The sequence below is a fragment of the Acanthochromis polyacanthus genome, chromosome 3, assembly GCF_021347895.1.
Source record: "Acanthochromis polyacanthus isolate Apoly-LR-REF ecotype Palm Island chromosome 3, KAUST_Apoly_ChrSc, whole genome shotgun sequence".
Lineage (NCBI taxonomy): Eukaryota > Metazoa > Chordata > Actinopteri > Pomacentridae > Acanthochromis > Acanthochromis polyacanthus.
In genome coordinates this window covers 19,376,224-19,390,836 of record NC_067115.1, presented here as the reverse complement: position 1 = coordinate 19,390,836, position 14,613 = coordinate 19,376,224, and the positions used below count along the sequence as shown (strand labels likewise).

At 39.9% G+C, this 14,613-nt stretch overlaps 1 protein-coding gene across 1 annotated transcript in view; it reads left to right on the top strand.

Annotated features, from left to right (window-relative positions):
* Window positions 1-1,205: 1,205 nt before the first annotated feature.
* Window positions 1,206-14,613, top strand: part of myh9a (myosin, heavy chain 9a, non-muscle) — a 34,176-nt gene continuing 20,768 nt past the window's right edge. The window contains exons 1-11 of the mRNA XM_051946104.1: window positions 1,206-1,450; window positions 6,531-6,721; window positions 6,857-6,997; window positions 7,104-7,260; window positions 8,101-8,128; window positions 9,261-9,354; window positions 9,802-9,822; window positions 11,861-11,953; window positions 13,051-13,114; window positions 13,493-13,591; window positions 13,897-14,040. Of these exons, the coding sequence (XP_051802064.1) occupies window positions 6,536-6,721; window positions 6,857-6,997; window positions 7,104-7,260; window positions 8,101-8,128; window positions 9,261-9,354; window positions 9,802-9,822; window positions 11,861-11,953; window positions 13,051-13,114; window positions 13,493-13,591; window positions 13,897-14,040 (1,027 nt within the window). The 5' untranslated portion in view covers window positions 1,206-1,450; window positions 6,531-6,535. The remainder of the gene's footprint in view (window positions 1,451-6,530; window positions 6,722-6,856; window positions 6,998-7,103; window positions 7,261-8,100; window positions 8,129-9,260; window positions 9,355-9,801; window positions 9,823-11,860; window positions 11,954-13,050; window positions 13,115-13,492; window positions 13,592-13,896; window positions 14,041-14,613) is intronic.

Sequence of the window (14,613 nt, the reverse complement as noted above, 5' to 3'; positions counted from 1 at the left end):
ACAAAACAGCAAAACAGGCAGGTTGGTAACCAGAGCAACAATCAGTATAGTGCATTTACACATTTCGATGCACCGTAATTTAAAGTGATTTTGACAGGTAGTAAGAAAACAGTTGCAGTAAACTATATAAGGTGCACAGACATCCTATAATCACAGAGGATCAGTCCTACTGTGATCATGACTGCGACTCCCTCTGACCACTCAGTGATGATTTGTACAGTCTGATGGCCAGAAGGAAAAAATGAGCTCAGAGACAGCAACCTGGAGCTAAAAACTCCTCTGCCTGATCACAAAGTAGTCTACATTGGCATATTTCAGGTTTAGCAAAGTGTAGGTCCTATTATCAAGAAGCTGTTGTACACCTTTGCACTGGTTTTCCACACATATCACATAATGTATCTAGAACGTGCGGCTATGTTTTGTCATTATTAACAAACCTGTTTGTTTTATCAGTATTTAATGACATCAGGTCAGAAAACACTAAAGAGGAGAACCACAGGTGAGTCTTGATGGCTTCATCTGACCAAAATCTAAAACTTAAACTGATAGAAAAACAAGAAAAGCAGCAAAACTCTGCGTTTGTGTGTACGGTAGTTCATTCTTTTGCAGCATTTGACTGAAAAAGTGTAACATTATAATCAGCATGAATAACATTGTTTAAAAAATACTTGCTATTATTGAAAATTATAATAAGAACTGAAATATGGTAAATAACTGAACTGTGATATTAGATGTGTCAAAAACAGATAATATCCAATAAAATCAAATTAAATTACAGGTTGAATGTAAACAAACAAACAAAACAGAACAAAACAGTGAATAATGTCTGCATCAAAAATGTGTATTTTTACAAAATGACACCGTTTTACGACGTGAATAAGATAATCTTGATTGATTGATTGATTGATTGATTGATTGATTGATTGATTGATGTGTTTAAACCACGCACTATTCCACTATATTTTTTCCTGGCACTCTTGCTGCCATTATTTTAATCTTTAAGTTTTGTTGTTGTTGTTGTTGTTTTTTTTTGTTTTGTTTTTTTTTTACACCACATATACACGTCATAAATAAAACAGTACATCTGCTTGACTTAAGGGTTCACTTTTTGCTTGTGGACTTCTTGCAACCACAGCTGGTAACTGCAGGTTTTTCGGCGCTGTTCTTGAACGCAGCATCCAGTGCGGTGGGAGGGGGCGGAGCCTGTAACTTACCTGCGAATAATAAAACAGGGCTGATCAAAGGTGCGGAGCGTCCATCCTCACCTGAGCAGCTGGACCGACGGAGCGGAACCTCTGCAGACACCAGAACCAGGAGGACAGTTTGATGGTTTTTGTGTTTCTGTCTGAGCAGCTGCTGCTTTGTGAACACAGTGTCGTCGAGCAGAACTGAGCTGCTGCAAACACGGACAGGAGGAGCTTCACCTAGAGTGCCTGCAGCTGAAAACCAGGTGTGTTCTCTTGGTTTGAACTTGTACTTATCCACCAGGTAGGAACGATTGTGAGCTGGCTTTAATTTAGCTGAGGAAACTCAGTTTTTTTGTTAATTAGGTTCCTTCATGATGAGAAATCAGTCGCACCTGATGAGAAGCTCAGGTGAAACACAGCAGCCCTTTAAAGCTGCGCGTGCATGAATCCTATTTTTACTGAATATTGGTGCGTTGAGGTTCAAAGAGTTTAAATCAGGACTTCATTTGCTCACTCACCCTTCTGCTCACACCAGCATAACCAGTAATCAGCCAGTTTAGAGTCTCTAACAATCACTTTAGGCTCCAGCTCCTCACCTGTGTGTCTGCTTTGATTGGAGGGTTTCATGTTTCCTTTATTTCCCAGGTATTGGTGATGATATGCAGCAACAGGAAAAACAGGCCCGTCCTCTGCTGTGAAAACTTATCATCAGACTTTATTTTGTTACTTTTGCCGGTGCAGTTTGTTGGGTGATTGGCATGGCTGTTTTTTCTCTTGTCTCTGGTTGAACAACCTGCACACACCCAGCTGCTGCTGCCTTCAGGGCACATAATTGGCATGAAGTCACATGCCATGAATTATCGGCTGGATCTTTCAGACGCTACCGCAGCGGAGAATTGTTTCTCTGCATGATTTGCTAAGTTAGTTTTGTCACAGTTCAGGCTTCCTCTTTTGGACATCAAACGGCACACAGTCATCTGAGGTGCTGCAGAAATGCCCATGTGATGCAGCTCTTATTAAAGCCTGTTGATGTGCACAACGTTAAGGGCAAACATCTTTTCTGCTCTTCTTTCCGTCAGTTTCCCCAAGTTCTACTCCACCTCAGACATGTAAGAAATCAAGCATCTTCTCCTCACTAATCCCTGAGGTCAGTGCTACAACACTGCTGTCAGGCTGCAGAGCTCGTGCTCTCTGAGTTCACTAAGAACCCGAGTAAAGCAGGGATTGACTGTCGGCCAAGAACAGGACGAGAGCAGGAGAATGGACATGCTGCTGAAAACGTGCCGCAGAACACGAGATTAAACAGATTCATGTAGACAATAGAAATGTCCTGGAGGTTGAGAGGTTTTGGAGTAAGATCAGGTGTGATTCTGCCTCCAGATGTGGTTCAGATTCATTTTTGATGGAGGATGTGTTGGATTTTGGTGCCTTCAGACGGCAGGAATCGGGAAGAGATGAGTTCATGAGAAGATTTCAGAACTACAGGGTGTCACAATGTGCAAAGACAGTTTGTGCAACTTCCTGAGGAAGTTAGCCCACAAGGAAAGCTTCACCATGCATGCTAATATCACAAGTTTTGTGTGTGGTTTTAATGCTGTCAGATGATGACTGAAGTTGCTCATGTACTGGCTGTGCATGTCGTTTTCTCTGTTTGTGCTGCAGCTTTAAACGCTCTGCAGGGTTTCATGGTGAAACCAGAAGTAATGTCAGTGTGTTCCTCCTCCTCCCCCACTGATCTTCAGGAGTCTGAGCACATAATGAACTTAGGAGAGACACAGATGACACCTTGTGCACTGATCCCTTTATCCCTCGCTCTATAGACACACACACTCTATCTGTGTCTTTAGCTCCCTCTGCACATACAAACACTCTGTTGGTTTTCATCCTTGGCGTCCTCTTGACAAGTTATGAGGTGCAGAAGGTGTTTGCTGTGAAGATGAAGTCCTTTGGAGTTGATTTGTGGTTTTGAGGCCTGATAGATGAAATGGAAACGCATCAAACCTTAAGACCTGCTGAATGCTGATATCCCTGTGAGGCGACATTAGTTTAGTTTCCCAATGCTGTTATTCCTGATGGTGTCCATCTATTTATACAAAGCAGCTCTGCAACAGATTGTGGATTCGAACCGTTTGTCTGAGCTGTCTTAACTTTTACTGCACTGAATTTATTTATCCACATGGTTTGAAGCAGTTTTTACAGCTGCACATGTGTCTATTTTTAAATTATTGCCATCAGAGTGTGGAGCTGTAAGTTCAATCTGAAAAGGAAAAGACACATTTCTACTACAGAACGTGAGCTCTTTCTCCTATATTGGCTTTGTTTTCTTTTTAGCAATCCAAGCAAGAAACTTCTGTCATTAATTTGAATGAGCGTGAAACCTGCAGACACATAGTAAAGCTTTATATTAAAATGTCCAAAATCAAAAAAGGTTACAAGCCATTGCATCTGTTAACACAAAGAAAGATGAAGATTTTTGTTACATAATTTGCTGTCATGTCTCAGACTGTGACCTTTAATATTAGAATCAATATGCTCCTGCTTCTAATCTTATTCATTCATGAAATTGTGACATTAATTAGGTCTTTTATTGTCTTTCTTGCAATGACTCCTCAACAGTTAATCAGTTTAAACTCTCCATACACAGATGCTGCTGTTGAAAGCTTAATCGGGTGATGATTTTATCTGTTTTTAGGGCCATTTTATTTTTTCTAGAGCACAGAGTGTTTCTGCAGGGTGTGGTCGGGGAATAATGACATTTCTCTCTCTGCCTGGACTTGCTGCAGCATTCCTTCCTGCCTCTCTGCCTGAAAAAGCAAAGCATCCATCCACCGACCTCCATCAGAATCAGCTTAAACAGCACGAGAAAGGCTTTGAATATGCGGAGCAGAATGATACGCATGTTTGTAAGAGCTGCATGTTCATTAAACATGGTGGAAATTGAGTGGAGACTGGATAATGAGCAGGAGATGGGAATCTGTGGAATTCTGCGTAATGAGTTGGTGAGGAAGGAATGTGGGCCAGGAAAGGAATAAAGGATGGACAGGTAGAAGAAGCTCAGCTGGAATCTGACTAATTGTTTTGTCTGGTAGCTTTAAGCCTCACATTGTTTATGCTCTTAAAATAAAGCCCGATTTGGACGTTTTCTGTGATCCTAAGGGAACGTAATGTCTGGATTGTGGCCTGTTGTCCGCTTTGAAGAGCTCTGGTGTGAGGTGATGTTTGTAGGTCACACACAAAGAGGATGATAATAATATGGTAAACTTCAAACAGATCTTCCAGAGAAGATGATGATGATGTGCCCAAACCTGTTCCTCTCGACAGTTCAGTGAATTTCATCGCCTGGAACAGCGTTGTTTGTGACTGTGCATATACCTCAGTAAAATCTTGTGTCAAACTTTAACTTACTAGACAAATGTGGCATCACACATAAGTGACGCAAAGGGCTCATTATCTGTTGTACATTGAGAGGTTAAATCCTATTCAGTCTTTTTAACAAAGGAAACAAGAAAAGCACTCGCAGCACCGTACTCTGCCAAGGCTGCTCAGTTGTATCGTTTCCGACGGCTGAAATCTTGAAGAAAATTGTGGCAGAAATCACAGCACCATAGATTGTGGCCATTTAATATAGATGTACATACAAACAGAATGACCTTGGGCTGAGCATGTTATTGAAGGACGTTATGTATGTTTAGTGTGAGCTAAATATGTAGCGGAAATTGATGAAACTCGGGGGTGCAAGGAACAATATTAATCAATTGTTCCTTGTATCATTTCCAATGGATAAGTCTGCAGCGGTGGATTTGTAGTAGGATTGGTATTGTGTGATCGTCAGCAGGCAGCTGATGTAGTGTTCACTTGTTGTCATAGTTACAGTGACACTGTGCCGGTATCTTACAACGATACAGAAATCTTGAACAAATCCGTGGATCCAAACTATAAGCCGCATCACTGCCAAAATTTAATCAGTTGGTCCTTGTGTCATTTCTGACCTTTCCTTAAAGTTCCATCCAAATTCATGAATCTGTTTTTGAGTAATGTTGTGCACAGACAGACGGATAAACGGACAAAGCAGTGGCCATCGTCACAGTTCTGCTGATGCTCTGCCTCCTTGACAGAGCAACAAGCATTTGACATTATTTTCTTCTCTAAATCAGAAAAGATCTTCTGCATGCTGCGATTATCTTTTTGCTCAGTTGTTACTCAACGTTGTGCAGTCAATTACAGCAACAGTTCAAAAAACTAAAGTTAACATCGCTACCGAGGCTGCTCAGTTCTCTCACATATTGGTGATTTTACACATCAAAGAAACATCAGGAAGGATGGCATGCAGCTGAGGAGGTTCCCCTCCTGAGCTTCAACTGTACATTTTGTGTTTCAAACCTCTTTAAGTCAAGAAATGTTTAATCTGAGTCTTGATCTGCACTGAAACTCAGTCTAAGAGTGCTGGTTTTACAAAACTCCTAAATCCTGATTCTTACCCCAGAACAGAAGGCTTTTGTGCAGTATGTGTTTGTGTCTGTGTGTGTTATGTCAGCATTGTCTGTTTAAATTTATCGTTCGTTTATTACCATAAAGCTCTGCAGCATCACAAGAGTTCATAGTTTTGATTTTAGACACTTTATCTGCTGCACCTACTAGAATGCAGATGAAAAATAATACAGAAGGTGAAAATCTTTTGAATAATAATTACTGTTGGTGCCAAACTCGATTTAAATTGAGTTTTATTCTTTTTTGTAGTATGTTTCTTAATTGTTATTCATAGAATAGGCTTTTAGTTTTTAATTTATAGTTTATTTCCAGTGTTTGTTGAATGAACTAGAATTTTTGAATTTGGCTTTTGAGTTTTTGCAGAAGTAACGGTTTTGGCAAAAAAAAAAGACGAAAATGGCAAACGGTCTGTGTTAAACATGAGGGTCACAGACACTGAGGATCTGTCTCATCAAAAGAGTCCACAGGATGAAGCTCTCTGCAGTAAACCAATATTTTTCTCTCTGGTCCATCCCCAAACCTCCACCAAGTGCAATTAGCAGCACTGCCAATTAAATGTGTAAAGTAGAAGCACAACCATCTCAATGGAGGCATAAGTAATTTTCACCAAAGTGGTATTTAAAGTTAGGCTCCAGCGACCCTAGTGAGGATAAAGCAATGTATAGAGGATGGGCGGATGGTATTTAAAGTGGAACTGTCATATCGATCGCATTGCAAGAAGTTCAGTCCACAGTAAAATATCTACCATCTTAATTTCTTCTTGTCTCTACAAGGTGTTCCAGCTCTTCTGGAAAAATCAAACTGTTCAAAATGGCTTCACATTTGTTTAAACTCCTCCTTTGCTCTTTCCTAAAGCTACCATGACGGACGCAGACAAGTTCCTGTACGGGGACCGCGGGGGGGTGAACAACCCTATGGCTCAGGCCGACTGGGCCACCAAGAAGCTGGTGTGGGTCCCCAGTGAGAAACTGGGCTTTGAGGCCGGATCAGTCAAAGAGGAGCAGGGAGAGGAGTGTGTGGTGGAGCTGACAGACTCTGGCAAGAAGGTGGACGTCAATTTCTCCTCCGATTCTGCATTAGTTCATCTTTGGCATTATGATTTACTCCTTTCCATTTGATTCAACACTTAAAGCCTCGCTCAGAAGTCCATCTGACAGATGTCTTGTTTCTGTAATCCTCAGGTGAAGGTGAACAAAGATGACATCCAGAAGATGAACCCACCCAAGTTCAGCAAGGTGGAGGACATGGCTGAACTCACCTGCCTGAACGAGGCATCTGTGCTGCACAACCTCAAGGAGAGATACTACTCTGGACTCATCTATGTGAGTCTAGGTGCATTTACTCAGAACCTCATGTTGGAGGACTCTCTTTATGGCATCGTTTATGGTGATGCTCCTCTTTAACCGTCACGTCTTCTATCTTACCCAGACGTACTCTGGTCTTTTCTGCGTGGTCGTCAACCCGTACAAGTACCTGCCCATCTACACTGAGGAGATCGTGAACATGTACAAGGGCAAGAAGAGACACGAGATGCCTCCTCACATCTACGCCATCACAGATACAGCCTACAGGAGCATGATGCAGGGTACCACAGTCCTACATTTATCAAGACAAACCACATGTTTGGCACTGCTGGGCACTACTTGGTTTTACATCATTTACATGTACACTATTGTTCAAAAATTTGAAGTCCCTTACAAATGTCCTTATTTTGAAAGAAAGCATTTTTTTCATTGAAGATGGCAATAAATTAATCAGAAATCCCATCTAGACATTGTGAATGTGATAAATGACTATTCTAGCTGGAAACGGCTGATTTTAATGGAATATCTAGATAGAGGTACAGAGGAACATTTCCATCACTCCTGTGTTCTAATGCTACATTGTGTTAGCTAATGGTGTTGAAAGGCTAATTGATGATTAGAAAACCCTTGTACAATTATGTTAGCACATGAACAAAAGTGAGTTTTCATGGAAAACATGAAATTGCCTGGATGACCCCAAACTTCTGAACAGTAGTGTACAGTTTTCAGTTTGGTTTAGGATTGCAACATAATTCACACAAACCAGATTACTTCTTCAAATACCTATTTTCCCCTTGTTCTTGTCCAACAGTCTAAAACCCTCAGATATTTAATGCATTGTTGTAAATAAACAGACAAAACCTTTATATTTGAGCAGCTGAATCCAGAAAATACTTTTTTGTGTGTGCTTGATAGATAATTTAACTGATTGTATTTCCATGGTAATCGGTTCAGTTGAATTGTTTGCATACATGCATACTTTCTGCCACAGAACCCGCACAGTCCAACAATAGCCCAGCATGAGACCGTGAAAATTCCTCACCTTACTTCAGCTGCTTTTGTTGTCTATTTCAACTTTGTTTTTCCTGATCTGGATTCTCATCTTTCTCTTCCTCTACCAGACCGTGAGGACCAGTCCATCCTTTGCACGTACGTCACTCTTTTATGTTGGGACTCGCCAACATGCTGATTTAAAAGTTACTTTCTACTTGATTAGTCAATTTAATTCATAGCTTGTTGAGTCAAACATGGGTTTTGTTCTCCCCTAAAACATCAACAATCTGTTATTTTTTTTTAATGAAAATGTGTACGTGTGAAAACTGAAGCTCATAGTGATGAATCATGACACAAGGTTCAGTGTTACTTTATGCCCGTGGGTAGATTTGTTTTTTGCCGAAATAAATTATTGCATTTGGCATTCCATTACAAAACACGCACTGAAGCTGACAGGCAGGTAGTTTGACTGACAAAAAAGCACCCAGTGTTCCACCATTCACCAATATGGCAGCAAGACTAAGTAAAAGATAAGATAAAAATGAAAAAGATCAGCTGGACTCCGCTAAAACGAAGAAAAATATTGGGCTCTGTGTACTCTTAATGTGAAAATTAACCTATTCTCAAAGAAATTTGCCTTAAACAGTGATGATATCAGTGTTTGTAAGTTGTTTCCGTCGCCCCAGTTGGCCAAAATTTTGATTATTGCTGCAGGTTTAACCCTTTGAACAGTGTGGGTCAGGAGATACCCATTTTCCATTGGATTTTGGTCACTTTTGACCCATGTTGTGCATCAAAGGGTTAAAGCTGCAGTGTCGATTTTTAGTGTCCCCCTGCTGGAAGTGAGAGCAATTACATAAACACTGTCACTGTGCACTTGTGCTGGTTTTTTGTTTACTAGAGTCCTTCCTTCAATGGCAGAATTTCTTTTGATCTCTGCAACATCAGAAACTTTTTGCTTCCTCATTCCAGCGTACCAACACGAAAATGTCGCCACAGAGAGCAGATTTAAAGCGTTGTTATACTAGTAGACACATTTATATTGCACTGTTTGGCTTCAGTGTCACGCTTACATTTATTTATATGTAAAGATTCTGCCCTTCAGCTGTAAGTTCAACTTTAACGTCCACTTCAGGTTCTACTTGGTTGTGTTTCTGTAGCGTTTGATCGTATCACTTGATCTTTATTGTCAGATGAATTACAGCAGATTATCAGTGTATGGTCCCTGTGTACGAGCCCTCTGATTGAAGCCTGTTGTGCGTCTAAATTTCTGTTTATATTTTTGCAGTGGGGAATCGGGAGCAGGAAAAACAGAAAACACAAAGAAAGTTATTCAGTATCTTGCACATGTTGCCTCTTCATTCAAGTCCAAGAAAGACCAGGTCAGTGCTGTTGTAGTTTTTCATTCTCTTGACTTCAGTTTCTTCAGCCAATCATTTTGAAAAACCCCAGTGGAAAGTCCCCAGTGTTTTTCTGTCTTCTGATGTTCTCTGCTGTCTCTGTTCTCCCCATTTGTTGCTTGTTAGTCATTCCTATAATGTTGTGTATCTGAACAAGCGGTGAGGTGGCTCTGAGCATTCCTGTTTCAGGCCTCGACGTGCCTGCCTCACCTCTGCGGTTACTTATACTGAAGCAGAACGCAGATGTGTGTTTGTACTTGCACTGCTGTTCTCATATGTAGGTTATTTTACAAGACTTCACATGACTTGTCTCATAAATCATGTTTTCATGACTCCTGAAGTGACACCAGGTTTCCTCTTCAGTTATGTAATTTTTTTGCTGAGGTTGGTGTCAGATGTGTTGAACTGTCTTTTTCACCTTTTCTCCAGGGCAGTGCTGTGTTGTCACATGTGAGTTCATCTATCCGACTCCATAAGTGTTCGTACTCTACTACTAACAGAAATGTGTTGTCTTTGTCTGGGTATTGAAGGAAATTCATTCAAGAATACGCAAAAAATATGCTGTGGCTTTAAGGAAACAGTTTGGGAAATGCCCAGAGAAGTTATTGTTGAGAGTTGGATGAAAAAGGCTGATACCACTGCATGTTTGTGTGGTAAATATCAAGCTGCAACTAGCTGACTTGGATTAACACAGAGACTGGCAACAGGGTCTTTGTCTCATGTAACAAACTACACCATCCAGGACCTCTGAAACTAAACACTAAAACACGTTTTAATCTGTACAAAAGCAACAATGTACAGAACAGGTTGGCACATACGGTAGTGAACAAAGGTTACATACAGTTGGGGAAAAAAACATGTATGTGATGGCAGTATTGACTCTCCAATGACTCTTAGAACAAAGATGTCTTCTGGAAGAATGTTCTGTGGTCAGATGAAACCAAAATTAAGCTATGACCAGAAATAGGTTTGGAGGAGAGAAAGTGACACCTTAAATCCAAGAACACCAAACGTACCATCAAGTATGGTGGTGGCAGTATCATGTTCTGGGGCTGTTTTGTTGCCAGTAGAACTGGTGCTTACACAAAGTGAACGGAGCAATGAAGGAGGATTATGTCAATATTCTTAACGAAAACCTGAAGTCAGCCAGAAGGCTGGGTCGTTGATATAGTAGGGCGTTCCAACAAGACAGTGACCCAAAAACACATTAAAAACGCTAAAGAAATTATATAAATCAGGTTAGGGTTTTTTTTTTTTTTTTTTTTTTGGATCCTGGTCCCTGCCAAAGTCCTGACTTCAACTCCATCAAGAATCTGTGGACTCTGAAGAAGCAAATCTGTCAGAAAGTCAACAAATTTAGCTGAAATGCACTGATGCAGTCAAAGATGGTCTTTAGTTGAGGTAAAAATGGCCATGTGATAATTAACCAGATAATTATATGTATATTTCTGACCCAGGATGTTTTATCATATATACAGAGACCCATAATGAATACGAAAGAATCAGTTTGACAAAAGTATATTTCAATGGTTCCATCACAGAAAACTAGCAGTTTTAAGAGTGAACTCAAGACTGCCGTGATATATTAGATCTTTACAAGTGCATGTAAGCTTTAGTTCACAACTTTGATTCCCCATAAAACCGCATATTGCCTTTTTATTTTCTTACATTTGGTTTTTGTTGCTTTTTGTCTTAACTACTAACTGAAACGCTTTATTCTAACGGCAACATTTAGAATATTTCCATCAGAAGGTTTAGATGTGTTGAATGGTTTCTTTTAAAATACTAAGTCATTTTCCATTCATAATAATAATAATAATATAAAAAAGTCTGAGTTCAGGGAACAAAGTGAAAGATCTGCTCAAGTTATTTCACCTGCAGCAGTAAGCTGAACAGCAGAGCACTCAGACGGTAACTTAATCTGAGGCTGAACTGTGTGTGCCTAATGTGAGGCTGCATTGGGTGAAGGTTTCCCACTCCACCCAGCCCCTGTTTTTATTGTTTCTCAGTCTGCTCAGGGCCAATTTTGACATTGTTAGGTAGCTGTATGTGTGCTGTTGGGATGTTGTGCTGCTGCATTTCCTTCAGGGGATCTTGGCTAACCTGCCTGTGTGCTTCTTGTGTTGTCCTGTTTGTGCCTGCATGGATGGAGACGGTCTTACCTGGTTTGGTGCTTGAGTGGGCTTGCTGTGCTGCGGGAATGTGAGCAGGAATGTGCAGGATTCAGTTTTTACTTGTGTGTGTGTGTAGCTGGTTGGGCAACATCAGTACCATCCCCGGTAGTCATTCTTTTCAGTGTGCGGCCAGAATTGGTTTTAATGAGCCGACTGAGTCCTTGCACATAGTTTGTATTTGCCAATGAAAGATTGCCAGTGCTGCAAGAAAATGCATGATTTTAAAGCTGCGCCTGCTTGGTTAATGTCCAAGACTCACGATAAAGTAATATTGGAGTCAGTAGTTCAGTTTGATGCTCGTTTCTCTCTGCCAGGGGGAACTGGAGAAGCAGCTGCTGCAAGCAAATCCCATCCTGGAGGCCTTTGGCAACGCAAAGACCGTCAAGAACGACAACTCCTCAAGATTTGTAAGGATTGTTCCATTAGTTTTAATGCTGTACCTCCATAAAATTTATCAAATATAATATCAAAGCAGGAGAAGGTGAGTGATACTGATTCTTGCTGCCTAATATTACATGTGACACTCCAGTGCTGGACTCTACATTTATCATAGTGCAAATCACTCATTGCCCCTCCTGTTATTAGTCTTTCTGTCAGATAAACGCCCATATCCTTGGAGCTGCACGCCCCACTTTGTAATGCAGGCTGTCTTTTTAAAACTCACAAGTCTGAGACAACATTATCCAGGTGACTCCATCAGTGCCATTTTTTTATTTTTTTTATTTTTTTTAAAGGTCCTTCACAAAAACAGGGCATTGACTCTCTGACCTCAAGCAGTTTATGGACATTTTTTCTTACTCCTGTCACATTTTTACCCACTGTGGGCTTGTTTTTCACTGCAGTATTAAGTCCTGCACCTCTATGGAAACGGAGCAACCATAACCAGATGCAGAACTCAAATGAGAAATTTCTACAAGTTATTTCCAATATTGGGAAAAGATGATGGCTCTACATACTGTAGATATTTTACTATTCACACTTAAGTTTTTCATTTTTGTCTCCATCTGCTGTGGCTTCACTTGAGCTGACAAGTCCCTGAATTTTTTGTTGCATGACTTTTGTTCGTTTAGTCACTGATAGCTTCACGGATGCATCAAGAAACACAGAATTTTTTTTTTTAGAGAATCTGGTTTATGCAAACACTTTTTTGCACATTTTTGAATGAGACAAGTACGATAACGGTATGTTAAGGAGATATTTCACATTTAAGCTGAGATCTGATCAGTTTACCAAACAGAACTGCACGCTGTGCATGATTATTTCTGGGAAAATTGAAAATCCTAACATTTTCTTCTGTTTTTGTGGTTTCTGGATAAGATAAATGTGTTGTTGTTTTTTTTGTTTTCAACCTGCCATCAGGTTTTGATATTCAGATGGTTAAACAACTGGAGAAAGTTATTCTCCAATCAATCTGTAAAACTGATGTTTTAATATGTTGCTTTGAAATCTTAAAAAAAACAGCGTTTTGGTTCTGCATATTGAAATTATTTTTCTTCTTTTTAAGGGGAAATTTATCAGGATCAACTTTGATGTCAATGGATACATCGTTGGAGCCAACATTGAAACTTGCATCCTTTTCAAAAAGCTGAAGTAGTCGAGGGTGATGAGTAGTCGAGTCATTTCACTGACTCAGAATCCCAGAAACAAACCAGTTATTTAGTGCTGGTTTAGCCCTTACACCATGTTGGGTAGTTTATGGTGATTTTGCTCGACATATTTGTTTTGGAATTTGCACCATGTGAGCATATAAACCACTTGAGTGTTAGAATTAATTTTTAACACAGAGCTTTTCTATAAGACGGAGTGCACAGATCAGGTGAATGCTGGTAGAAGTGCAGCCCTCTATTCAAACAAAATGGAAATGGCTCATTATTGCATTTTAAAGATGCTGTTGTTCTGCTGCAGTTGCTTTTGTATTTGGTTGTCCTTGACTGAAACGTTGTCAGATCTGCTGGAGAAGTCTCGAGCCATCAGACAAGCTAAAGATGAGAGAAGCTTCCACGTCTTCTACTACATGCTGACAGGAGCCGGAGATAAGCTGCGCTGTAAGTGCTGAAACCAGTTTATGACAACACAAGAGAAAGGTGAAGTAGAGGGTTGCAAAATAACCGTGGTTGCGTCGGCAGATGAACATGACTAGCAGTTAAAGAGCCAATATGCTTTTTAAACAGGAATCTTTGAGAAATGATGCATCAAAAATGGTCGACTTTTACGCTCTGATCGAGGTTTCCTTTTCTCAGATCAGTTTTCAGAGCGCCAGCTCAAGCTACGTAGTCAGACAGTCCCGTGTGAATTCCAAGCCCAGGATTCCGCATTTATAAAATAACAATTCTTTTTTTTTTCTTTTCAGCTGAGTTGTGTCTGGAGGATTACAGCAAGTACAGATTCCTGTCCAACGGAAATGTGACGATTCCTGGACAGCAGGACAAAGACATGTTCATTGAAACCATGGATGCCTTTAACATCATGAGCATCCCAGAGGAGGAAAGAATCGGTACCTTTCATCTTACATGTTCAACTTTTTTACACGGCTGCCACAAAATAATTTCTTTAACGATTAATCGTCTTATTTGCCATAAATTTATTTTAAAAACCCTGATCTTGTTTTCCACATTAGTCAGAGGTTTTTTGCTTTTAATGGCAAAGAAAAACAAAAAAATTCTCATATTTAAGGAAGCCGTTTTCATTTTTTCAATTGTAGTTTTTCCAATAATTAGTAGCAGCTCTTGTTGGATGTATTAATTTCATATTCTTGAATGTAAAAGCAGCTGTTTTGACAGTTTTTGCTTGCATGGAACCAACCTAACAATGACTGGAAGTAGAAAGGATTTAAAAAATCTGTTTTGTACAGCAGAAAGTACTTAAGAAAAAAATTAAAATTGAGTTTCTTTCATAATTTATTTTACAAATACTTGGAGTCAACATGTAATGATGTAATACTATTTACACATTTAATTTGTCTCTAAACTTGTGTTCTATCTGCTTTGTGTTAACGCAGCCTGAAATTCATCTTTTAAAAAAAGACCCTGAAAAAAGCTTTTTTTTTTTTAATTTTTAGAGACTGGAG